The 26,600-nt window shown below is 44.3% G+C and overlaps 1 protein-coding gene across 1 annotated transcript in view; it reads right to left on the bottom strand.

The window, feature by feature from the left end:
• Positions 1-26,600, bottom strand: part of KDM4C (lysine demethylase 4C) — a 236,788-nt gene that overhangs the window by 95,293 nt on the left and 114,895 nt on the right. Inside the window, exons 8-10 of the mRNA XM_066604256.1 lie at positions 26,030-26,150; positions 6,206-6,381; positions 119-332 (exon numbers count right to left, since the gene is read on the bottom strand). Of these exons, the coding sequence (XP_066460353.1) occupies positions 119-332; positions 6,206-6,381; positions 26,030-26,150 (511 nt within the window). The remainder of the gene's footprint in view (positions 1-118; positions 333-6,205; positions 6,382-26,029; positions 26,151-26,600) is intronic.

The following is a 26,600-nucleotide window of genomic DNA, read 5'->3' as shown; positions in this document are numbered from 1 at the left end:
GATGAGATGCAATACCATACACAGCTTTTCATTCTAGTCATGAACAAACCCCTTTAAGGGTAGGTCGAATCCAATAAGTCACCTTTAAAGAAAAATGAGCTGGTAGCGACCCACTTACTTGCATGAACCTGAACACAACACTTTGTGCAGGCAATAAGCTGACTTTTTCCATCGCCATCAATAAAGCTATTTGTAGGTGCGTATTCGGTGTTCTCTTCACTGTACAGGAAGCACATTTCTGGGATGAGAGGTTTTGTTCTGGACTCTAGTGGTGATATTTCACTTGACACAGTGTCCCAGTAAGACTGAACGTCATCGTTATAAGTTTCCGACTAAAAAGAAGTGAGAGTTTAAAGAAAGCTGGCATTTAAAAACAGATGCTAGCTTTACTGCTACATAAATGAAGAAGTTACAATAGTCGGCAGCAAGACGTCATTTCTTGAAGTTGATGTTTTAGAAGCAAAACAAAAAGAAAACACAACAAAACTGAGCAATATTACATATTAACAGTTTGTAAGGCCGAAGGAAGACAATGTCCATCTAGTTCGGCCTGTTTATCCTCCTCTGTTGTTGATCCAGAGGAAGGCAAAAAACCCCAAGAGCAAAATCCAATTAGCCCTTTTGGGGGGAAAATTCCTTCCTGACTCCCTAATGGCAATCAGACTGTTCCCTGGATCAACCCCTAATAGTTCCTCCCTGCTGTATACCCGGATTAACAGTTAACCTAAGATTTATATCCTGCAATATCCTTCCGCTCCAGAAAGACATCAAGTCCCCTTTTAAAGTCCTCTATGGATTTTGCCATCACCACGTCCTCAGGCAGAGAGTCCCACAGTCTCACTGCTCTTACAGTAAAGAACCCCTTCTGTGTTGGTGATGAAACCTGCTTTCCTCTAAACGTAGCGGGTGTCCTCTTGTCACCGTCGTAGTCCTGGGTATAAACAGATCATGGAAGAGATCCTTGTATTGTCCCCTCATGTACTGATACATGGTTATTTGATCACCCCTTAGCTGTCTTTTTTCTAGAGTAAATAATCCCAATTTGGATAGCCTCTCTGGGTATTCCAGTCCCGTCATTCCATGTATAAGTTTAGTTGCCCTTCTTTGAACCCCCTCCAGTACTGTAACATCATTCCTGAGCACCGGTGACCAGAACTGTGCGCAGTATTCCATGTGAGGCCTGACAAGTGCCTTATATAATGGAAGGATAATGTTCTCGTCCTTCGCCCCTATACCTCTTTTAATGCATCCCAAAACTTTATTTGTCTCTGCAGCAGCTGACTGGCATTGGTTACTCCAGTTCAGTCTACTATCCACTTGTACCCCCAGGTCTTTTTCCATATCACTTTTCCCTAGTGGTACCCCATTAAGTGAATATTGGTAACATCGATTCTTGCTGCCCATGTGCATAACCTTACATTTATCAACATTGAACTTCATTTGCCATTTTTCTGCCCAAGCCCCCAGCTTATCTAGGTCCGTTTGTAGTCTTACGTTGTCCTCCGTTGCATTAATTATATTGTATAATTGTGTCATCTGCAAATATTGATATTTTACTGTGCAGCCCCTCTATCAGGTCGTTGATAAATATATTGAACAGAATGAGGCCTAATACTGAACAAATAGTGCAAAGGGGAGGAGAGGGGGGTGGAGAGGAGGCAGAGAGCACTGCTCCCGGCTCTTCCAGCCTCCTCCCCCTGCAGAGAGAGACGCCGTATATACGGTCGTCTGAATAAGCCCTAAAGCTGTACCATGCAAAGAAGCCATACATCAACACAATCCAGAAACGCAGACATTTTCTCAAAGCTCATTTAAAATAGACTGAGCCAAATTGGAAAACTCTTCTGTGGTCAGATAAATCAAAAATTTAAATTTTGGGGGGAAACCACAGACACGGTGTCCTGCGGACCCAAGAGAAGAGGGACATCCAGTTTATCAGCACACAATTCAAAAGCCTGGGGTTGCATTGGTGCTAAACCATATACTGCATCAATCACAACATGGTTTTGCAGAGGAAGAGTCCGGCTGCTGAACCGGCCTGTCTGCAGTCCAGACCTTTCACCAATAGCAAATATCTGGCGCATAATGGAACGAAAAATCTGATAGCTGACCCAGGACTGTGGAGCAGCTAGAATCCTACATCAGACAAGAATGGGACAACAGTCCTCTCCCAAAACTCCAGCAACTCATCGCCTCACTTCCACATTTACAGACTGTTGTAAAAACAAGGGCAGACATGGCCCTGTCCCAACTTTATTGAGATGTGTTGCTGCTATTAATTTCTAAATGAGTAATTTTCTTAAATGAAATGGAAAAACGGCTCACTTTTAACTTCTGATATTTGTTCTATCGTGAATATTAATCCTGATAGATGTAGCGGGCCCTACCCTATATACACTTCTGGGGCTTTTATGCCAGAAAGAGATACTGTTCAGTTGGAAACATCCTAAAAGACAGACTAGAAATGCCTGGATCCATGAGGTCAACACTGTGGCACCCATATGTAAACTGGCGTATATGACACATGGCCTCCCTGTTAATTTAAGATGTTGAGCCTCTGGATAAACAGCCCTGCTACAGGGTTTCAGGACTTCAGTCAAATTACATTTCTTCGTTCAGTTTTTAGAGAAACAGAATTAAAAAACAAAATAAACGTTCATTTTTTCGCATTGATTTCAATGGGTTTAAAAAGGAAGAAAAAAAATGTTTTCACTTCGCTTCTTTCTGTTCAGTCATGGTTTTGTTTTTCTACCGGAACAAAACTGCTGCAGACGTCTCTATTTCTTCCAGCAAAGGAGAAAAATTGATTTTTTTTTTAAATCCATTGAAATCATCGAGGAAAAAAAAAAAACCAAAACATTTATTTCCATTTTCATTCAGTTTCTCTGCTCCAAAAACAGAACAGAGATGAAGCTATGACTGAAAGCCCCAACGCAGGTGTGAAAGTAGCCATATTAGAGGCACCTGATTAACTGACTTGATCTGTGTAGATGTGCTAGAGCTCCCCGCAGTATGGAACATTTCCCCTTTAAATTATATCAGTCACGCTATTTGGGTATAATTTTTTTGGGTTCTCCAGTTGGGTTACCTCTGTTCCTTGAGGTGTATAAATGAGTCTGCTGTATGTCAATGAGATTTGTATACATCTTTGATGCACTTTGTTCTCATAACATCGGCATATGTTTTTTCTACAGCGTGTTTGTAATCATATGCTAATCTTTGATTTTATATATTGTTACTGTAGCTTTAAAGAATACACACAAACATTACGCAATTCTATTTTTTTCTTTACTGGATTGTTACCCAACTGGACAATCTCTAATGGAAATGTTGCCACTTGGCAGCCTTTGAGGACAGATGAGCATCCAGGAGCTTAAAGTAGCATTGCTAAGTGTCCATTCACATAGTTGGCTTACCTTATACTACATGGTAGCATCAAGCCTGCCAAAGATTCAACTGCCTTTTTAAGGGTTTTAATGCTCTAACTTTTTCAGCCATGGAGCCATTTTGAAGCAAAAGTTTCTCATGTAGCACCAAAGCAGGATAGAAGGTAGGGTCAAGGGAGGGGTTTGGGGCGTGGCTTATCACAACATATTGTTACCTCCATCCTTATATAAAGGACAGGGCCGTTAAAAAATAAATAAATTAAAATACAGGGAGAAACAGGAGAAACACTGCAGCACTGGATGGGCTATTGATATACATTATATTTAAAATTAACATGCACCGGAATAAAATCCCTCACCACATGTCAATTTCTGCACGGGTTTTGTGCAGGTTCTTTACACAGCATGTGGATGAGATTTTCAAAATCTCATCCACTTTGCTGCTACAGCTACTGTGAATTCCACAGCAAATCCACGCCGTGTGGTAATAGCGTCCCTTATATTGGCCCCAGTCGTCCTAGGCGACCCCCTACACTGGTGGCCCCAGTAGTCCTAGGCGACCCCCTACACTGGTGGCCCCAGTCGTCCTTGGCGACCCCCTACACTGGTGGCCCCAGTCGTCCTAGGCGACCCCCTACACTGGTGGCCCCAGTCGTCCTAGGCGACCCCCTACACTGGTGGCCCCAGTCGTCCTAGGCGACCCCCTACACTGGTGGCCCCAGTCGTCCTAGGCGACCCCCTACACTGGTGGCCCCAGTCGTCCTAGGCGACCCCCTACACTGGTGGCCCCAGTCGTCCAAGGCGACCCCCTACACTGGTGGCCCCAGTCGTCCAAGGCGACCCCCTACACTGGTGGCCCCAGTCGTCCAAGGCGACCCCCTACACTGGTGGCCCCAGTCGTCCTAGGCGACCCCCTACACTGGTGGCCCCAGTCGTCCTAGGCGACCCCCTACACTGGTGGCCCCAGTCGTCCTAGGCGACCCCCTACACTGGTGGCCCCAGTCGTCCTAGGCGACCCCCTACACTGGTGGCCCCAGTCGTCCTAGGCGACCCCCTACACTGGTGGCCCCAGTCGTCCTAGGCGACCCCCTACACTGGTGGCCCCAGTCGTCCTAGGCGACCCCCTACACTGGTGGCCCCAGTCGTCCAAGGCGACCCCCTACACTGGTGGCCCCAGTCGTCCTAGGCGACCCCCTACACTGGTGGCCCCAGTCGTCCTAGGCGACCCCCTACACTGGTGGCCCCAGTCGTCCTAGGCGACCCCCTACACTGGTGGCCCCAGTCGTCCTAGGCGACCCCCTACACTGGTGGCCCCAGTCGTCCTAGGCGACCCCCTACACTGGTGGCCCCAGTCGTCCTAGGCGACCCCCTACACTGGTGGCCCCAGTCGTCCTAGGCGACCCCCTACACTGGTGGCCCCAGTCGTCCTAGGCGACCCCCTACACTGGTGGCCCCAGTCGTCCTAGGCGACCCCCTACACTGGTGGCCCCAGTCGTCCTAGGCGACCCCCTACACTGGTGGCCCCAGTCGTCCTAGGCGACCCCCTACACTGGTGGCCCCAGTCGTCCTAGGCGACCCCCTACACTGGTGGCCCCAGTCGTCCTAGGCGACCCCCTACACTGGTGGCCCAAGTCGTCCTAGGCGACCCCCTACACTGGTGGCCCCAGTCGTCCTAGGCGACCCCCTACACTGGTGGCCCCAGTCGTCCTAGGCGACCCCCTACACTGGTGGCCCCAGTCGTCCTAGGCGACCCCCTACACTGGTGGCCCCAGTCGTCCTAGGCGACCCCCTACACTGGTGGCCCCAGTCGTCCTAGGCGACCCCCTACACTGGTGGCCCCAGTCGTCCTAGGCGACCCCCTACACTGGTGGCCCCAGTCGTCCTAGGCGACCCCCTACACTGGTGGCCCAAGTCGTCCTAGGCGACCCCCTACACTGGTGGCCCAAGTCGTCCTAGGCGACCCCCTACACTGGTGGCCCCAGTCGTCCTAGGCGACCCCCTACACTGGTGGCCCCAGTCGTCCTAGGCGACCCCCTACACTGGTGGCCCCAGTCGTCCTAGGCGACCCCCTACACTGGTGGCCCCAGTCGTCCTAGGTGACCCCCTACACTGGTGGCCCCAGTCGTCCTAGGCGACCCCCTACACTGGTGGCCCCAGTCGTCCTAGGCGACTCCCTACACTGGTGGTCCCAGTAGTAATAGGTGACCCCTTTTGCAACCCCAGTAGTAATAGGTGACCCCTTTTGCAACCCCAGTAGTAATAGGTGACCCCTTTTGCAACCCCAGTAGTAATAGGTGACCCCTTTTGCAACCCCAGTAGTAAAAGGGCCCCTCATTGCCACCCTTCACTATTGGTCCCCGATCTACTCGCCACTGCAAAAGCGTCCGGGCAGCATATTAAGTTATTTCACAAGACTCCTGCTCATTTGCAACCTGATTGGTTGTTTGGGTTGACACAACCAATTACTATGAACCAGCCAACCCAAACAAGCAATTAGGTTGTGAATCAAGCAGAAGTCTTGTGGAATAAGTTAAAATGCCTACGGGCAGGCTGTAATGAGAAACAAGATCTGCAGTGACATAGCAATGTGGATCACATGACCGGCTCCGGTAACGTATTTCATTTCAAGTTTTTATCTTGATGTAGGCCTCTTGACTGAATAGTCTTGCTTTTTGTGCCATGATACGACTACATAACCATTACGGGATATAAAGTAACATTAGGGGATAATAATGGAAATCTTAGGCACTATGTTAAATTGATATCTATTTTGATTATGTAGTTTATAAACAATTGCAGTAAAAAAAATAGTAACTTACCTTGTAGTAAGGCAAAAATAGACTGCAAATGGCGCAATATGGCTTCAGTTTGGAGATGGATTCATTATACTCCTTTTCAGCTGCAAAACTATATATCTTGGACTGCCAGAGGTGAAGAAGAGGTTTTGCCCAGGGTTCACTCTCTTCACTTGTTTCACCAGGACACACTTGAAATTCTTTGGCCAAACAGAAAGAATAAGATTAAAGTTACATTCAGCATGGTTAATTTATTACCAATATAGAAGTCTTTCAAAATTACACACTTTGGGGCTAAAAGTATAGCTGAGGAATATCATTTTAGAGCATAATTACTCCAATATATAGGTTGCCAAAAGCACCAAATAGGTTCCTTAAGAGGACAGCTGTGGGGCTCTCAGGAGGACCTGGGAACATTGAGGTTTATCACTTTAGCTACAGAGCATAACTGGAGAGCACCGCATTATACAAAAAGTAATTTTAAAGTATAAACATAGAACTCCTATTTGACCATTAGTAATTGTCTTAGAATATTGAAATAGGAGATCAAATTTCCCAAACAAAGCATTTAATTATGTTTAAATAGGACATGGCATAAACTCCAATTAGTGTTGGTTTGAACCCCTCCAACAATTCTGAGAATAGGCCCAGGCACATTCACCAATGGACAGGAGACGTGTGCTATTAATGTGTCAGAAAACATTACGTCAAGAAAATCCTAATAATCTAAGAATTCAGTTACCTACTCAAGTCACAAAGGTGTTCATACAGCTAGACCAAATTTTACGGAGCCTTGATACCAGATATGACTTATGACACGGCTGAAATCTTCTGATTCTTTCGAAAAAGAGCCAGGGATTTATTGGAATGTCCGGCTTCAAGAAAAATCTTCCGTTTCCATAGAATTTGTCTAAATTCAATGCCTTTCCCATAATAAAGCTATTGTGTGTTGCATGAAGCCCTTCCCATGAGGCCTTATTAAGCTCTGTAGAATCCCTTGTATACTGTTACTTTGATTCCTCGAGGCTATTTTGGAACTGAAACTCTGTCTCTTGGTTTCCTCCTAACCCCAGCCACCATCTCCTGAAAACGTATCCCTCAAATAAGCCTTAAGGTCCTTTCACACGGGCCGATCAATCATTCGGATTACCGCATCCAGCGAGAAGCTGAACGATTATCTTACAGTATAAATGCAGGCTAAGACTGGACGATGAACGAGAATTAGTTTGCTTCTCGTTAGTCATTTAGTTTCTGCATGCATAAAATTGAACAATGGATTGGCCCGCCTAAACAGGCAGTCGTTATTTATGAATGACTGCCTGCCTACTGCGGATGGTGGCAGGCAGGACAGAACAATACCAGAGAGGCATTTATAATTTGTGTAAAATACACTGCAATACTTCAGTATTGCAGCGCATTATATTAGTCTATGAAATTCTACCTTCAGATGCTTTAGCAAGCAATCAGCACCTGCGATCATATCGTGAAGGTCTGATGGGTGATAGAGAAAGACCCCTCTCGCTGTTGCCTTTTACATGGTGCGGTTGCATTGACTGTGGCATGTTAAGAATGTTTCTCCACTTTTTGCTGTTACAGTTGGAGCCCAGCTGTCAGACAGCTGAGGCCACTCCCCTCTGGTATCGGAGACCCAGGGTAGGCTTCCAATGCAGTGGGATGAAAAGGTGTATGTATTGAAAAAAAGCCTTTAGTAACCACCATAAAACTGTGTGGACAGTCACTGAGGCATTAGGCACTGTTGTCTTGTATTCTTGCTATGCTTGATTCAAAGACAACTTAAAAAAAAAATGCTGAAAGATAAGATTGCTTTCTATAAATTTGGCCTTAGGACTCAGTCACACGGGCATTTTAACGGGTGTTTATTCGCGTGTTAAAGAAAGATCGCACTAGATAGAACCAATGATTTCCAATGGGAGTGCGAATAAAATAAAATTAGAACGGACAAAAGATGGAACATATGGGTGGCAATGGACAATCTTTAGGCCTCCTTCCCACGAACGGATTTCCGCCGCGTAATTCGCGGCGAAAATCCGCTGCGTTGCCCACAGCTATTAGGTTCTATTGAACCTAATAGCACAATGCTCACGATGCGTAATTCCAGCGCGGAATTACGCACCGCGATTTCTCCCGTCCTCACCCGCAGCATGCTCTATTTTCTGCGGGTGAGGACGGGCTGTACGCGCTGTAACCAGCGGGAGATAGCGTGAAAAAACGCTTTCCCGCCCACCGCCGCGCGTCATATGACGCCAAATGACGCGGCCAGCCGCGTCACGTGACACGGCCGGCCGTGCACGTGACACGGCCGGTGACGCGGCGGTGGTGGGCGGTGACGGGCGGTGACGCGGCGGTGGTGGGCGGGGAAGCGATTTCACGCTATCTCCCGCAGGTAAGTATAGGGGCTCTGGGGGGCGCCGTGACGGGCTTCACTGCGTAATATTACGCGGCGGACCCCGTCACGCTCGTGGGAAGGAGGCCTTATACAGCACTGTAGAATGTTGGCGTTATATAATCAGCAAGAAATACCTACCTGATAGCAGGGATTAAATTATGGGACCTTTTCCTGAATTAGCCCGCTGGATTTACATATTCTCATCAAAACAGAAAAATAGAAGGGCACGTATATGATTGACAAGTCAAGGCTAAATTGCCATGTAGTCCTATGTTCTAGTTCATAGTTCTTATACAGAACTGCAAATAACTTTACCACTGCTCACTGTGACTTACTGAAAGGCTCTCATCTAACACTTCATCAAGGCCTAAGAGCAGAGAGCTGCCCTAAATACTCATGATGGCATAATAAAAGGTGATGGGAGAGATGAAAGTGGTAAAAGAAAAAAATAAGAAAAAACCTTCCTGACTATGGATCAAGATCTTAGAGTGTATTTTATTGTAATTTGGGAAGATGAGGCTAGTAGAATGGGATTTATTTTGTGATTTGTTAAAAAAAAAAAATGTAACAAAGTACAAAAAAAAATCGTGTGGTACGTGTTAGTTGGAAAACCATGTGTGATGGGAAATAGCCATGTAAAACAGACAGATTTATTATAGAGGGGATACCTTTACTGGTTATCTGCAAGCTTCCGAAGCACAGAGGATCCTTCATTAGGGAAGTTAACAGACAAAAGCTTGCAAAGGTAGATTTTTTTTTGTGTTAGCAAGTAAGACCGCCTGCACACAGGTGGATGTGCGCTGCGGATTCTGAAACGGGCGTCCGCCTCCAGATTCCGCAGCAGTTCCAGCCAATAGCATGCTATGGGAAAACGTGATTTCCTCTACACGAGCAGATTGCGATTTTCCGCTCGTGGAGAAGTCGCAGTGTGCTGCGATTCTGTGTGGCTTCCGTGCGGACAACTTCCATTGAAGTCAAGTCTGCTGTTGTGTTTACTGCGGAAGTCATGCATGTAAACCTAGTGGCAATGAAAAAAGGGATTGGAGAGCCAGATTAAAAGGTACAGGTTGCTGCTATTCAGCTGTATCTCCTAGATTTCAGCATTTTCAGAATTGTCATTTTATGCCCAGAAAACCCTTTAACCCCTTAAGTGATGCAGCCTTCCCCCCACCCCCCTTTTAGTTTTTTCCTCCCCCTTTTTAAAAATTTTAACTCCTTTATTTATCTATGGAAACATCGGGGGCATGTGCAGAAGGCGACGTGAGGTCCTGGAAGGACCATATTGCCAGGGAACATCGCAGAGGATGGGGGGTGGATATTTTCACCTCTTCTCATGGATCCGATCCATGAGGGGAGGTGAAACTAACTTTATTTTACTTATTACAACTTTTCCATGATAGCCGTTATACCATTGGATATCAGTAGCCGGGTAGCAGGAGATTTCAAACTTCCCGCGCCGATCTGGTCGTCTACGAATGTGTCCGTTCTGGACCAGATTATTGGGGGGACATCGCAGAGGATAGGGGAGAGTAGTTTCAGCCCCCCCTCATGGATGCTATCCATAAGGGGAGCTAAAACTCTAACTTATTTACTTTATTTAGATCAGCGCTATCCATTGAATAATCTCGCATCGTTGCCACCCGCGAAAAAATAAATAAATAAATCACAGAATTTTTTTTTATCACAAAAGTTGATGGGACCTTCTAATGTTAAAATCACACCGTGAAATAAAACGAAGGCTATATATGGATACATGAGTGATAGAATAATAAAAAATAAAAATAAATTAAAACCTCGTACATCACAGAAAGATAGAGCATGCTGCGATTTATTTTCTAATCTCTCAACATCGCATCAGTGAAAGCATTGCTGATGGGAAGGAAACCATCGTAAATCATTGGTTTCCTAAACTGCTTTTTTAATGGCTAACATATCAGGCGAAAGTCACGTGATTTTCCTCGCATGTATGAAACCACCCTAACAGATAGATTTATTTTTATTTTTTTCCTGGATGGTTAAGATGAATGCCCCTGACAGATGCCATCCATTGCCCATCAATCACTCTCACGCTCCCGTGCAGTTAAAAAAAAAATGTATATGTTAAACTTTTTGGATGATGTCCAACCTGCTCCATACATGGCTGTTGGCAGCAGCAGTGAGTGGTGACTGTTCTGATTGCGGCAGTTAACCATTTAGATGTCAGTTCTGACAATGGCATTTAAACATCCTGAAAAAGGGGAGGTAGGTCCCCTTTTACCCCTGAACAGTTCACCTCCATCAAGATGGCAATCAACCATTACTACATCATGGCAGGCAAGGGATCTTGAAAATGGCCCAAGGCCAGCCATAGATTTCTGCCTATCAGGCTGTGCTTGTGGCATGGATTAATAGAATGCTTGTTGAAATATAATATACTGCAATACTTTCACCCCACTTAGAAATTTTTTTTATGTTTTTCAGTACATTATATGGTACTGTGTATTAAACGGTACCACTGAAAAATACTCACAAAGCCATGTTGATACAAAAATAAAATTATATGATTTTATCCCTAACCGACCCTACTACGAATGCAAAAATCTCAAAACAGGAGAAAATAGAAAGCATGTTATCCAACTACTTCGAAGATCTATATAGAGCAACCTATATAGAGTTGCTCTGGCCAACAATTATACATCCCTCTCAAGGGGGCTTTATAAGCAATAGACATGCTACTAAAAACAAACGAACAGCAATGGCAGCGACAATTGAGGCCAGCTACCCACATACTACCATGCAGACCAGCAACCTATTAATGACGCCTCACAGGTGTTATTGGCTCCGCCATTTGGTAGTCAGCTACCTGCATGGTGAGAGGAGGATGCATCTATATGCACTCCTCAGTCAGTAAGTAACGGCAATTTTCTGTGGTTGTTTTTAATTCTTGATTTCCCCTTCTGTGATGCAGCTACCCACATACCCCACAAACATTACTACTAAGTCTAGACGCAGAAAAAGCATTTGATAAAGTATCCTGGCCCTTTCTCCAGGCCACCTTGCGGTAGAGACAGTTTGGCCCAAACTTTCTCAACTTTATTGGGTATATCCAAATCAATACCTTAACCATTCTGACAGTCAACGGACATACCACTCAGCCCATAGACATATTCCGGGGTACCAGGCAGGGATGCCCGCTCTCGCCCCTACTTTTTTAATTTATCCCTGGATCCCCTACAGTCCCAGAATATATATGGTCCAAGCTCCACCAAAATCATACAACTATGCATATCTTGTTTTCATATATGCCTCTTTACCTAGTGGTGAAGTAACGCTCTCTTACTATGCTGAATATCCAAGAGGATTCCTTGTTCCCATAGAGTTTATGATGTCATTTGACTAATGTTACATTTTGCGTAGTTGTGCTTGAAATTCTAGAACCACTTCCTTTAATTTCTGGCATAATTTTTCATATTTACCATATGTGAACAATGTACTCATTTCTATATTCCTATAACAAATGGATCTTTAATCTAGCTTATTCGCTAGAAAATATGGTATATAAACACGTAAACTGAGGTCCTGAGTGTTATCTAAAGCATTGCTTGTACCAACTAGAAGGTGTCCGCACCCGTCAAACGACACAATCAGTTTCTGGTAAACTAACATGGTTGCCCTCCTGTTATTACTTTTGCCAAAATTGGCAAAAATCTCATTATAATCATTCAGACCTTCCCTATTCATATTTATTAGTAGGAAAACCATAACCCACAATGACACTTGTGTTCAACCATGTCCTGATCACGGATTATGGCAATTTGGTAAATCCCCAATTTCAGCAAGAAAACCTAGGCAGTGGGCTTCCAAGTTTGAATTCACTGCTGTGAGGCATACTGAGGGAAGGGTGGGAAATCCATGTAGTAGTTTCTTGAAGTGAACTCTGCATGGCACTAATGAGCATGACTACAAATAGGCTATAAGATATATTCATAAACATTTTGAATATTTATCTAGAAATTGTCCTAGATTCCAGAGAATAAAAAGGGATTAAGACTCAACTCCGTAAACTACAAGTATTACGCAACACACAGGCATGTGACCATTGGCACTAGCCAAAACTCCTAAAATCTAGCCTGTGTTCCCTTTAATAAATGGCTGATTGTAGACTTCCTTTGGAACTCGGGCGCTCTGATCTTGTCATTACATAGTAATTACTAGAAGCTTCAAATATAAACCTTGGAAGTATCAATTTAAGGAAATTAACAAGAATGTAAGGGTACTACCGCTTTCACAGATACGTAGAAAATGTAAAGCTCTGTTGGGTCTGACAACCAATACTTTGTAGTTAAGAAAAGCAAAAAAGGTAAAAGCATAGAGAATCCTATTAATGACTATGACAGAACAATAAAAGCTGGTAGAGCAATGAGCAAGATGAAAGCAGAATATAAGCCACATTACAAGATTCACTTACAATTTCTAACAAAAGCAGAAAGATAAAGGTCAACGCAAGCAACTCTCCTGCTATAACTTACAAAGAAAGCAGATAAAGGAAAATGATGCCTCTTTGTTCAAACAATGTGAATGTAAAAGGTAAAACACGTAGAATTATGTTGTTTTTTGTAATCTATGCATACATTACTTCTCCCTCATTTGCAGAGTATTACGTTGTTGAAACGCAGATTATCCAGTAATCATCAAATCCTGAAATTAAGACTTCATTTGAAAAATGTAGATGCATTGCCCAAAAGCAGTTAGGGAGATATTCTGCTAAATCAAATCATGGACATCGAAGAACAAACTTCCCTTCCCAAGCATACCTGTGGGCACCCAAATGTTATCCCTAGAATACCTTATTGTGTTGGGTCTTAACAGGGGTTTCCGAGTTTTACATAAATAGACCTTAAGGCCGCCTGCACACGGGCGGAAATCCCGCGGAGGTATTTCCCGCGGGATTTCCGCCACTGAAAGTCTGCATAGGAGTGCACTACAATACCCACTCCTGTGCAGACGGCCGCGGTTTGGCCGCGCGAAATGTCGCGCGGCAAACAAACCGCGGCATGTCCTATTTTTGTGCGGGGCTCGCACTCACCCGGACGCCAGCTCCAGTCTGCGCGGCAGCCGGCACATGAAAGAGCCGGGGGCCGCCAGGCGCGGGTGAGTACGCGCTTGTCACTGCAGGCGCTCGGGTCGGGTCCCGCGGCGAGAATTCTCGCCGCCGGATCCGACCTGCTCGTCTGCAGGCGGCCTAAAGGGTCTCATCTGGGATTTTTTTTCATTCATTATGTAGCTAGCCCCCTCTAGTATTAAATTAGTTCTTCATTTCTATATCTGAGACTCCTGGCCTCTTTGTCTTGAGATGGCCATGTGAGCCCAATTCTGGGTAGCTCAGATTTACCTCGGTTTATGTGTTTCAGAAAACGACTAGAAACTAGTCTGGGTGAAGCTCTTACATGGATCCTACCGCAGAAACTGCCTAGAGGGGGGCAATGACTGATTTTGATCACACAGTTCCTGTCACACAGTCAGGAGGATGAGCGCTCGTCTCCTCTGCTATGACTGTATATTTATGGTAGCTTATTTAGGTGAATATAAAAGGTACTTGTAATTAAACTGTCCATCCAGCAGGCAGAAATGGTATGGCTTCTAGCTAATGCTATACTTATGGATTATGGGATTGATGTGAAAGTGAAAAACTAAAATCTCACCATCATGATAAGCATCAGACAAGAGTTGTACTGCATGGAGGCGGCTGTAATACACAGAGGAGACCTTCAGAGTGTGAGAAACAATCAGATGAGAGGGGCAGGGATGGAAAATGTGTTTTCAGAAGAGCAGTCCTTTAAATCACTGCACAATTTTTTTATTCTCATTATAATAAAGCGTTCTGCATAGCAGGTCTACTCATTCTTATTTCTGCCGCAGATTTGCATTTCAACAAGCTATAGATCCACATGTGGATTTCACCCCATTCAATGACTTGATATTTGCATTGCAGGCAATAAATAAAACTTACATATCAACAACATATCAACTATGACATGGATTACCATTAAACATGTCAGGATATGGAAACATGCAGATTTCAGCACAGAATCCATGCACACAATCTGCCATGTAAATGAGGCTTTAGAGTAGAAATCAGACAGTCGAATGTGGATTCCCCTTGCCCCACACACATTTGCCTTTGGGCTAGCACTCGGAGAAGACCAGTTTTCACCCTTGATCCCTTTCTAGTAGAATTTTGTCTTCGCTGCAGGGCCCCCAAGTTGATGACAGTGTTGCCTGACCATGGCTCCAGCAGCAGGTAAGCAGGGTGGGCAGTGGAGGCACACCATGGCAACAGCCTTACAACGTGCGCATGCTATAAAAACCACTGCATTTGGCCAGCTGCACACTGGCAGAATCCGACACCAAACTTGCCCAGCTGGCATCCGCACGTACCTGACATTCTTTTATCTTCTCTGTACTGCTCCCCCACCCCACCCCCCGTCGTCGTCGCCTAGCGATGACACGTAATCTGCGTCCTTTCCACAATATCATTGCGGAAGGGCTGCAGATCGGACAGTTTCCATTGACTTCAACGGAAGCCGTCCGCGAGGAATTTGCGCAAAGATAGAACATGCTGTGATTTTTCCTCCGCGAGCAGAAAAGGCGTTCAATAGCATGTTATGGGCAGTATTTGCTGCGGAATCCATAGGTGGATGCCCGCTCCAGATTCTGCAATACAAATCGGCCCGTATGCAGGCGGCCTTTGCAGTAGCCGCAAAATGGATGACATTTAAAGAAATCATCCACATGATGCAGAAAATATCCACACAAAATTCGCTGTAGAATTGACCTGCGGTGCAGATTTCACATCTGCAGCATATCAATCTATATACAGATATGAAGCGTCAGTTGTCTCTGCAATGAAAGCGGTGCAAGTTGCAGGAGATCAGCAGTAATTTGCCCCAAGATCTATGACTAAAAACATAACAATTGGTATTTGTTTTTGACACTGGATTTTCTGCAGATTTGATTTTCAATTCTTCCTAGAACTGTGAACCCATTCTTTATGTAGTACACCAGTTCATCAACGAAACAGAACAGCACAGTGACAGGAAGGAGTAAAATATCAGCAGGACAATCTCAGCACTTTAAGCTGCGGCCTGCTGGATTCCTATTGGTCAATTTCAAGTTCTAAGAATAATAGTAGAAATTATCAGTTTAAGTTCCTCTATATATTACTATATCCATGCTATATCCATGATCTTCAATCTACACTATGCTTTTGTAGTGAGTCTGCAAGACAACAGCACTGTTGCTATACTAAAATTTGCTAGACAGCAATGTTTTGATCTGTAATCCTAGAATGGTAGAGTTGGAAGGGACCTCCAGGGTCATCGGGTCCAACCCTCTGCTCAGTGCAGGATTCACTAAATCATCCCAAATAGATAATTGTCCAGCCTTTGTTTGAACACTTCCATTGAAGGAGAACTCGCCACCTCCTGTGGTAACCTGTTCCACTCATTGATCACCCTCACTGTCAAAGGTTTTTCTAATATCTAATTTGTGTCTCCTCCCTTTCAGTTTCATCCCACTGCTTCTAGTCTTTCCTTGTGCAAATGAGAATAGGGCTGATCCCTCTGCACTGTGACAGCCCTTCAGATATTTGTAGAGCGCTATTAAGTCTCCTCTTAGCCTTCTTTTTTGCAAGCTAAACATTCCCAGATCCTTTAACCGTTCCTCATAGGACATGATTTGCAGACCGCTCACCATCTTGGTAACTCTTCTCTGAACTTGCTCCAGTTTGTCTATGTCTTTTTTTAAAGTGGGGTGCCCAGAACTGGACACAGTATTCCAGATGAGGTCTGACTAAGGAAGAGTAGAGGGGTATAATTACCTCACGTGATCTAGACTCTATGCTTCTCTTAATACATCCCAGAATTGTGTTTGCCTGCTGCATCACTGTTTATGTACTCCTTTCAGAATATACCTTATGTCTGGTTAAATTATTATATTAAATGCTACTTTTTAGTATCTCCAACTTATCACCATTGTGAGATTTGCAGGTTTCGTCTTCCCATATTATATCCGGATAATTAAAGTCCCCCATAATAATTACTTCATTGCGGTTTGACACCTCTTCTATTTGTCTGAATAATAAGATTTCAGTTTCTTCTACTGCTTTTGGTGGCCTATAGAAAACCCCCATCAGGATTTTATTGTTTTCTCCCTGTGTTTCTGCCCACAGAAATTCTATGTTTTTATATCCTGCACCTGTATCTTCTCATAGCCTTGGCATTAGGTAGGATTTAACATACAGACATACCCCCCCCCCTCCTTTCCGTTCCCCACGGTCTCTGAAGAGACTGTAACCCTGTAAATTCACCGCCCAATTGCACTCACCATCAAGCCATGTTTTCGTTATTCCCACTGTGTCGTAATTTGCATCAGTCATCCTTTCTTCAAGCTCACCCACTTTACCAATTAGACTTCTTGCATTTGTTGCCATACAATTTAAATGGCTATTTTTTAAAATATTCATTGTGCTACTAATGGTACTATTGGCTGTTCTGTCAGTTCTAATCCCACCCCCTGCCCGAGACCCATTCCCATCGCTTTTTACACTATCTACCCCCCCCCCCCCCGTTTCTCATTTTGCCCCCCCCCCCCCCAGTCCCTAGTTTAAACACTCCTCCCAGCTTCTAGCCATCTTCTCCCCCAGCACAGCTGCACCCTCCCCATTAAGATGCAGCCCGTCCCTACGGTAGAGCCTGTAGCCAGCAGTAAATGGAATTGGGAAGAGGAGGAGAAAAGCCGTGGAATAAAGATGGTGATGGTCACATGGTTTAAGAAAACATTCCACTGGTTTCATGGGCGCCAGGGACCTTGTGGCGCAGAGTGTTAAGGAAGCAGTATGCAGTCCTAAGCTCTCGCTCACGACCTGAAGGTTGCGAGTTCAATCCTTGCATGGCTGGTTCAGGTAGCCGGCTCAGGTAATCGAGATCGGTAAAATGAGTACCCAGCCTGCTGAAGGGTAATAAATAAGTAACTGAAAGCGTTGTGGAATAAGTTGGTGCTATACAAACAGTCCCTTGAGATGAAGAGTGTGGTATGCACAGAAGTTCTATAGAGCCCACTGTAGTAAAACACACTCATTTATAGCAGATTACAAATTTTAGCAAAATGTCGTCAACTGCTTTAATCTGAAACAAGCAAACTTGGGAAAAAAAAAAAAAAAAACACCTAAAACAAAAATAGCTAGTACCAGAAGATGACAAACTACGCTGTAACTAATAGTGGATAAAAAACTAAAATGCTGAGAAGCCAAAAACTCATAAGAGGAACAGCAACTTGGATAAAAAATGTTCTTGCTGTTTTATGTGAAAGAACACACAAAAAAGTCATAGTAATGGGTCAATAAATATCCTGAATCAATTCACAGCTAACTGCAAGGATGACTTTTTTATTGCTTTAGGAAGCAGGAATTCAGCAACATAAAACAGCTATAATTATTTCACAGGCTTTCATAATGCATCTTAAGAGATTTTATTTTACATATAAGAGAGGCTTGTCGACATATCACACATTCACAAACAGTAGCTCACACTGTAATAGGTATACCCAGCGCCCAAATAACCATCTGTGGTCTTCCCATGATCACCAACAAATCATGTCTGGTGACAAACGTTTTCATAAATACCATTCAGATGCAACATCATTAGATGATCCTTCCATCGCCACCCATAAAGGTGAGAGGACAACTTGTCTTCACTGACTCATATCCCTATCCTTCCCATTTCCAGTTTTTAGTGAAAGCAAAGGCATCATCCAGTTGACTTTTGTCTAAGGCCCAATGCAGACGTGTGCATTGCGAAATCTGGAGCGGGCATCCGTCTCTGGATTCTGCCGCAAATACTGCCCATAGACATGATATGGAAAATAGCTTTTCCATGTCCACAAGTGGAGGGAAAATTGCAGTATGCCCCATTCATGTGCGGGTTTCACGCAGACGGATTCCATTGACGTCAATGGAAGCTATCCGATCCGCAGCCGACACTGCACACGGGCCACGTCATCCACGTCATCGCCTAGCCACGGCGCTGTATTTTCTGTAGTGTGCATGTGCGTCGGCTGGCACATCTGTAGCTCAGAAAAAGAACCATCTGGACAGGTACACAGAGGTCATCGGCCGCGCACCGGGTCGATTCCACTGCGGGATCCGTCTGCATTTGGCCTATGACAGCTAAAAGAAGCTAGTAGCAACCATGCACAAACTTTGTGCTATCTGCAAGAAATGACATGACCATAGTTTTTGTTAAACAAAAACTATGCTGTACTTTCAAAATAAATTACCCCTCTCTGGGTGCCCATACCCTGATCAGTAGTGTGCCCCGCAGCGGTTCTCGACATGCATTATTTGGTTGCACAACTTGCAAAGGTGAACCATGTAAAACTACATGCGCAGGCAGCTTAGAGCTGCGTTTACACAGAACGAATATCGCTCAGAAAATCGTTCAAGCGAGCGCAAGTATACGATAATTGGTCAGTTTAAACGCGAACCAGCGGCTTAAAGACAGAAGAGGAACATGAAGCTCTGAATGATTAGTGAACGAGAATGCAGACGATCTGCTGACGACGTCACCAGCTCGTTCACCTGGGCGAACGAGAAAGGTTTGAATCTCGTTCAGTGTAAAAGGAGCATAAGGTGGTTATTACAACAACACTAGTGACGACAGACACTGTTCGATTTTCCTGACAATTGTCAAGCTGAACCTGCAAATGCAGCCTGGCAGTCAGCGCTATTACCCGAGCGTTAACAGCAAAACACAGATGGAGCTCCGTTGATCGCTGCCAGCAACTAGACTAGTTCGTTCAATCACTATGATAAGTTCAGTTGCCTCCTGCAATCAGCGTTTGCCCACCTGAAAGCAGCGCTCGCTGAACCAATCATAGCAGTCGTGTTGGTTTCAGCGAGAGCTGCATTGATTGGCTGAGAGCAGCACTCACTGAACCAATCAAAACCATTGATTCCTGGAAGGAGGGGTTTATAAATCTCGGACCAGCAAGCTATGCTCTGTCGGCGACCAAAGAGTGCAGAGCGCGTGGTGGCACTATTGAACCTCAGAGACCAGCAGGAGGAACCCGGACTGCGGCTGCTATGTAATGTATCCATTTCCAGGGTACGGCTTATATTTCAAGCCTCCCCAAAAATAGCCCCCCCCTAAAAAAAGGTGGGGCTTATTTTGGGGGTAGGTCTTATTTTCAGGGAAAGACGGTAGCACACTTACAACAGAGAAGGGCATGTCTCAATAGAGGAGCATGTGACGGCAATGTTAATGAGGCTGTTAAAGCTAGTTTATAAAAATTGGTTGACATCTTGTTATAAATAAAGCACAATGGGCACTGTTGACACCTTGTTATAAATTGACACCGGATCTGACTCGCGAATGCTTTTATCTTTTTTTTCGCTTCCATTTAAATTGTACATTAGTGTACAACAGTTACAAAAGACCTGGTTTTTTTTATCATTAAAATGCAACTGCATCCGTGTTCTTCTTGGCTATTTAGTCCTATCTCCACTTCAATTAGAATTGCATCACGTTGCTCTTTGAATTCACAAAAGATTAGAGAACATAGTGGCGAGCGCTAGTTTCCGAGCGCGGTAAACTAGTCATTTTTGCTCCAGCCGCCTACACATTTAAATTTTAATTTCAATGCCAACTATGCTTTGATATTAATCAAGTCATTTTATTTGTATATTGCAGTCAGAATGAAACCCACTTTTCCTTGCAGCCCCTCAAGGCATGAAAAGATTATATTGATATGGATCACAGGCTGCCGCTCCTTTCTGGGAGAGATGCTTAAAAGCAAACTGAGCTATGTGAGGCAGAACTACTGGGCTGAGATTATAAATGTAGGGTTTCTTCACATAAATTACATCCTAAAATGCAGGTATTAGGTAGGTGACGGATGAGCAGATGAAGATTCACACTGAGTAAATTAATTACAAACTCGGTGATAAACAGAATTGAAACTTGAGCCAAGGATAATGAAATTACATGGCTTTTTTTCTTCCCCAGTGCTCCTCTTGTGCTGAAAGAAGATTATTTTCTAGAAAGAGGTATAGGGCGATCACATTAGCAGCAGCAATAACCATTTTGCATGAACATATCAAGTAAAATGTGAGCTGCATGCCGCGGAATTTAAAAAAGCAGCAGTAGGTGTAACATCTCTCACAAATGTGCTGCAAAAAGGATCCCCCGATTTCTCAAAAAGTTGCGCCACACATAACAGGGTGTCCGCTTGTGTCCACCGCTGTGGTAGAACAGCTTGGTTTTGACGTACTGTAGTTCTTTCATGGTTTTATCGAAACTGCAGCTTTGTGAAAGATGAGAGTCAACCACCTAAATCCCGATGAGGACTGGTGAGTTGACAGTTAAAAAAAATAAATCTAAAATTCCCACTGTTTACACTGCTGATCTCCTGATCTTGCTCCTTGATGTTCCCTGAAAATTTTGAAAGTCCTGGAAAATAAAAAGAAGCTATATAGCTGCTCTAGTGAGGCTTTATGGAGCTGCTATTGTTATGCACTTGTAACACAAGTCATTCTCTACTAGACTTCCCTCCTTACTTTAAGGCTGGGTTCACACAGGGTGGATTTGCCGCGGCTTTGCCGGGCGGAATTTGCCCGTGGCAAATCCGCCCGCGGCCGCTAATCTCGGGATTAGCCAGCCATGTGGACGAGATTTCTCAGAAATCTCGTCCACACGGGACGGCCAATCCACTGCGGCAAGCCCGGCTGAAACCGCGGCGGCGGCCGCCGCAGCCACGGTTTCAGGAGATGCAGCATGTCTATTTACTTTTTTTTTATTTATTTTCGTCGCGGCCGCGCTCTCCTCTATGTTTGACTCTATCAATGGTGGTTGCATTCTCAAGGTGACCACCAGCATAGCCGTGAGGGTGGTGGGGGTGGAGGGCGTTTTTCATTCCAGTTGCTGATCTCTTCAATTTTTGAAACACTTTTGCTCCTCTGTTACTCCCCCTAGTAATGTGTGAATAAACTGACAACTTAGCGTTACCATTCCCCTTATCAATAGGGACATCAGAGGTGTACATACCATATGTGTATCAGGGGCCCACTTTCCCTTTAAAGTGGGGTGTCAAACTCATTTTCACAGAGGGCCACAGCAGCATTATAGCCCTTCAAATGGCTGTTCATAGGGGCTCATTCACATAGGCGTATTTGCGCTCCATATTACACAAGTGATACGGACATCTGAAAATACCATTGGGGTATTCAGACTTGTGTTTTTCACGACTGTATTTTTCTCTAGTGAAAAAAAATTTTGATTTGTATTACGGACCAAAATTGCCCATTAAAGTCAATAGGATTGCGTAAATACTCCGTGAATACGCATGAAGGCAGGAGAAATCCATGGGACTGCATATTTCACGAACCAAAACTGCATACTCCCCTGTGTATGTGCCTTTAATGTAAATACTCCTTAACATGGCTATGGAGCTCTAACACGCTATGTTGGTGTTTCTCCCCTTCCACGTCTGACACTGAGATTCCTACCTTGGAGGATGGCTAGGGTTCCTGGGTAGGACTGTCAAAACTGTGCCACCGCCTGTGAGTTGCTGAACAGAGTGGTATGAAGGTGCATGCTGAAACTCAGAATCCAAGATGGCACTGCCCCCTCTGCAAACGCTGGCTGTGTCCTCAGGGGAAAGTGGAGAGCCAGTCCTTCTGCGTCCAGACCTACTCATGGGCCACATAAAATGACGGATTCAGTCCACGGGCCTTAAGTTTGACACATGTGCCTTTAAAGAGAATCTTCCCGCTAGTGTGAGACCTCTAAGCCAAGCTTATGGGCTAAAAGTAGCAACCCGCAGAGTCCAAGAATATAAGTTTTATACTTGCCTTCACCTCTATTCCCTCGGTGTCCGCGGTCAAACTCTCCTTTGAATGCTTCTGTTGGACTCCATGGTGCTCACAGAATGAGAGGACTCCGTAGGGCCTGTGCAGTCCACAGATGGCATTGCAGTGGTGGGTTTGAAAACTTACATTGGAGGAACGGCAGGGAAGGTAAATGTGTGTCAGCTACTGTGAGCCCATAAGCTTCTCTTATAGGCCTCCAACTAGCTAACACTGTCACTTAGAAATAGCAGCTTCTGGTTGTCCATTAGCTTGAGTGTAAGGGACTGAGTTCATGGATTTCATGTCTCAAGTATATTAGCACATTGTTAGAGACATAATGAGGGTGATCTTGGCTGAGCTCTTTGCATGTAATGATCCCATAAGCTGCTCTTGCACGGCTTCCTTTGTTGAGGTCCTTTCTGAGGGACACAATCCCAACTTGTCACACCCAATTGTCAATTTACACACTTCTAGGTGGAATAAAAAATGAATGACACGCTGCAGAGCTCTAAGAAAAGACTCTCTAGAATTATTAGACAATGGGAAATACAATCATTCACTAAAACAAATAGGTGAGTGGTCCTTTTTTTGATTAGACATCTCTAGGGCCGGTTTCTCATCCGGGTCAGAACCTCCAGTCAGAGATTCTGTTGGAGATCGGACTGAAAATGTAAATGTAAACTAAAGTGCTAAACTACCAAAATTAGAATTGTGAAAATGTTTAACAACACTTTTAGTACTTTATGCCAAAAACATTGTAAATTTCCCTTGACGAAAGACTTTCAAGACCTGCATTGATTTCTAGGAACACTTGGCTTGTAGTGTAAAGTGTGACATGCAGGTGCCAGTTGTCAAAAGTGAAGATTATAACATTCTAACCCACGTTCACTTTTCTTCAAAACTTTAAAAGAGATTTCTTGCTGTAATTACAGTTTGTCAGAACCCCTAATAAATAATATCTGCAAATCCTGAGCTTGATAGGCAGCAACCAAATCAGCTAAATGCCCCACAGTCAAAAGGTGACCACATTGATGATCCAGTGAAGAGCATTGTTACCCCCTCCATAACTCAGAAGTAGCATGTGAGAGCATAAAGCATATAAAGAATTAGATAAAAACATGCAGGGAAGGGGAACAGGAGAAACGATGCATCCTCGCTGACCACCTCGTTAGTCTTCCTCCCGTGACCTGTATACTTTGTTGTGGTGTTGAGTATATCAATGCACGGTAAAATGCTTTAGGAGTAAGGATGTTTTTTTTTTTTGTTTTTTTTTTTTAACAGGAAACTAAAAAGATTCTTTGCAGGTTTTCGTGTGCCTCTGCACTGTAATTGCAATCAACTGATTGGTGTCATAAGTACTAAGAGAGTTCTGCACAAAAGCTTATTTGTGCATGTCCCTGAAGCCTAAAAATGTTACATTTAAATGAAACTGAAAATGTCATCTAACTGATAATCTTAAAGAAAAAAAATCAAATGATCAAAGAAAATCTGGTTACAACCCATACTTTGAAATGGAGAAAACATGAGCACAGTATACAAATACCCGGATGCATAAGGGTCACTAGATGGCAAAGTGATCCAAAGCTCGATTCCTCCAAAAATCATGACATACTTCTACAGCATTCTACTATGCCCCCACTCTTCATTATCCAACAACGTATGGGGGTAATCCCGTTTCTGGTACAGACGCATGAGAAATTACTAGATGAGATGCTTACTACATCCTCTAACCACATTCCATGATGCAACAAGAAAACTTTTCAGATGAAATACTTTTACCATTAACCCTTTGCAATCCAATTTTAGATTCAGGGTTTCCTAGGGGGCTTTCTCTTTCTGCCATTATACAATGGCGCCATCTGCTGGCTAGAGCCAGTACTGCATTATGTGACATGCCAGAGAGCCCCCCCCCCCCTTCCCCGACAACAGAACAGCGAGTAATCTACAGTAAGAATACCCTGCCGGACATCTTCCGATATCGGAGCTGTACAGCCTTCAATTAGAATGTCTTTAGACGTCAAACAGTGGATTGGAAAGGGTTAAAGGGGTTATCCAACGTTTTCAAATTACTGGGCTATCTTTAAGTTAGGCCATCAACATCTGACCAGTGGGGGTCCGCCGCCCATGGTAGTGAATAAAACAATCTTGTAGTACTTAGAACAGCCGCTATAAAGAATACGGCATTCGGAGTACAAACAGTGCTCAGATGTAAACAGTGAAGAGGCTGCGGCGCTAGCATGCATGGCACAGCTGCTTCAGTCAGCTGATCAGTGGACTCCCACCGGTCAGATATTGATGGCCTATCCTGAAGTTAGGCCATGAATTTTAAAATGTTAGATAACACCCTTTAATCATATAAATATGGGTAGAAATAAAAATTTTGGTAAAATATTTCCGTAAAATAGGAACATACCGTTTTATTTCTGCGACAAGAGGGTGTTTCAGTAAAAAAAAAAGAAATAAATTATAGCATACTTTGGGTATACGCAAATATGCATTTCTGAGTCATTCAAGTGGATATACAAAAAGACTGATTGGTGGAGGTCACGCTGCTAGGATTAGGGGTCCTGTAACTTCTGTCATCCTCACTATGGGCTCGCTGCATTCCACGCAGTAAGGAGGAAATTTAATGGAGCAGCGGTCACGCATGCACAGTGCCACTCTATTCATTTTCAATGTGACTGTTGGAGATAGTCGGGTGCTTATACCTGGCCATTTCCGTCAGAGCTACTGAAATGAATGGAGAGGTGCCACACATAGGCGAATGCTGTTCCATTCAATTTGGCGTCACTACATTTGGGTGCAGCGACCCTGCATTAATGTGAAAAGGAGGGGGGGGGGGGGACGCGGCACCCATTCTTCAGATTAGGAGTTCACAGCGGTGAGATCCCTACTAGAGATGAGCGAGCATACTCGCTAAGGACAATTGCTCGATCGAGCATTGGCCTTAGCGAGTACCTGCCCACTCGGAAGAAAAGGTTCGGCTGCCGGCGCGGGTGAGCGGTGAGTTGCGGCGGTGAGCAGGGGGGAGAGAGGGAGAGAGAGATCTCCCCTCTGTTCCTCCCCACTCTCCCCACCGGCAGCCGAATCTTTTCTTCCGAGCGCGCAGGTACTCGCTAAGGACAATGCTCGATCGAGCAATTGTCCTTAGCGTGATGCTCGCTCATCTCTAATCCCTACCGATCAGGTTATCACCTATCCACAGTATAGGTAATAAGAGTTGCTCTACAATCTCTAAGACACTGAAAAACACCCAGCAACACTGATCACAGAGCAGCTCAATAACAGGTCTTATGTCTTGCAATCATGTACCCTTTCTAGAAGGACTCTGGAAGCCGCTTTCCGCATCGCTCCAAACTTTAAAGCCCTCGATGGGCATCTTACAATAGCCCTAATTTGCAGCATCACTGTCCATGTGTTTCAAGTATCGGAGGTGTAAAAGACCCAATATATTTTCCAGAGGCTTTGTTACATTTGCACGCCATAGTAGGAACTGCGGGACACAAAACATCCTGCCCACCTGCTAGAGACATAATATTTAACATGACGACATAAATACCTTCATCACTAGTTGCCTGCTGTTTCACAATCGTCATTAGTGATCTGGAAGGAGGTTTGCCAAGCGGAAGTCTCCAACTTTTTGCCCTTTGTTGTCGTTTCCCATTGTTATCTGCCCAAACCTAGATGATAAAACAGCAAAATTACAGATAGTGACGTACATAAGCACCATAAAAAATAACAAAGTGTAAGGTTTTACCACGGTTCCTAGACAGTAAAACACTGCATTACATATCCAGGACTGCAACATGCAAATTATGAATGTAGTACTTATGTTTTGGGTGTAGCTTTCCCACAAACACCAGACCACAACCTCCCATTGAACGAGATCGAATTCCACAAAACAAGGAACATTGCGGCAGTGTGAAACAAGACTGTGAAACCATTTTTGCTAGCCTATAATCATGGGCTAGTGAGTAACATTCTGAGGGTTTCAAATACTGGACTAGAACCAAAGGCCATAGTTGGAGGAAGAAGTGAACCCTTTGGAGTTACCTGGATTTCTGCATGGATTGTTATCCAAGTTACAATCTAGCTAAACTGCTAACACGCCATTGTACTATTCATGTCCG

The sequence above is a fragment of the Eleutherodactylus coqui genome, chromosome 5, assembly GCF_035609145.1.
Source record: "Eleutherodactylus coqui strain aEleCoq1 chromosome 5, aEleCoq1.hap1, whole genome shotgun sequence".
Lineage (NCBI taxonomy): Eukaryota > Metazoa > Chordata > Amphibia > Anura > Eleutherodactylidae > Eleutherodactylus > Eleutherodactylus coqui.
This window is presented reverse-complemented; position numbering and strand designations above follow the sequence as displayed.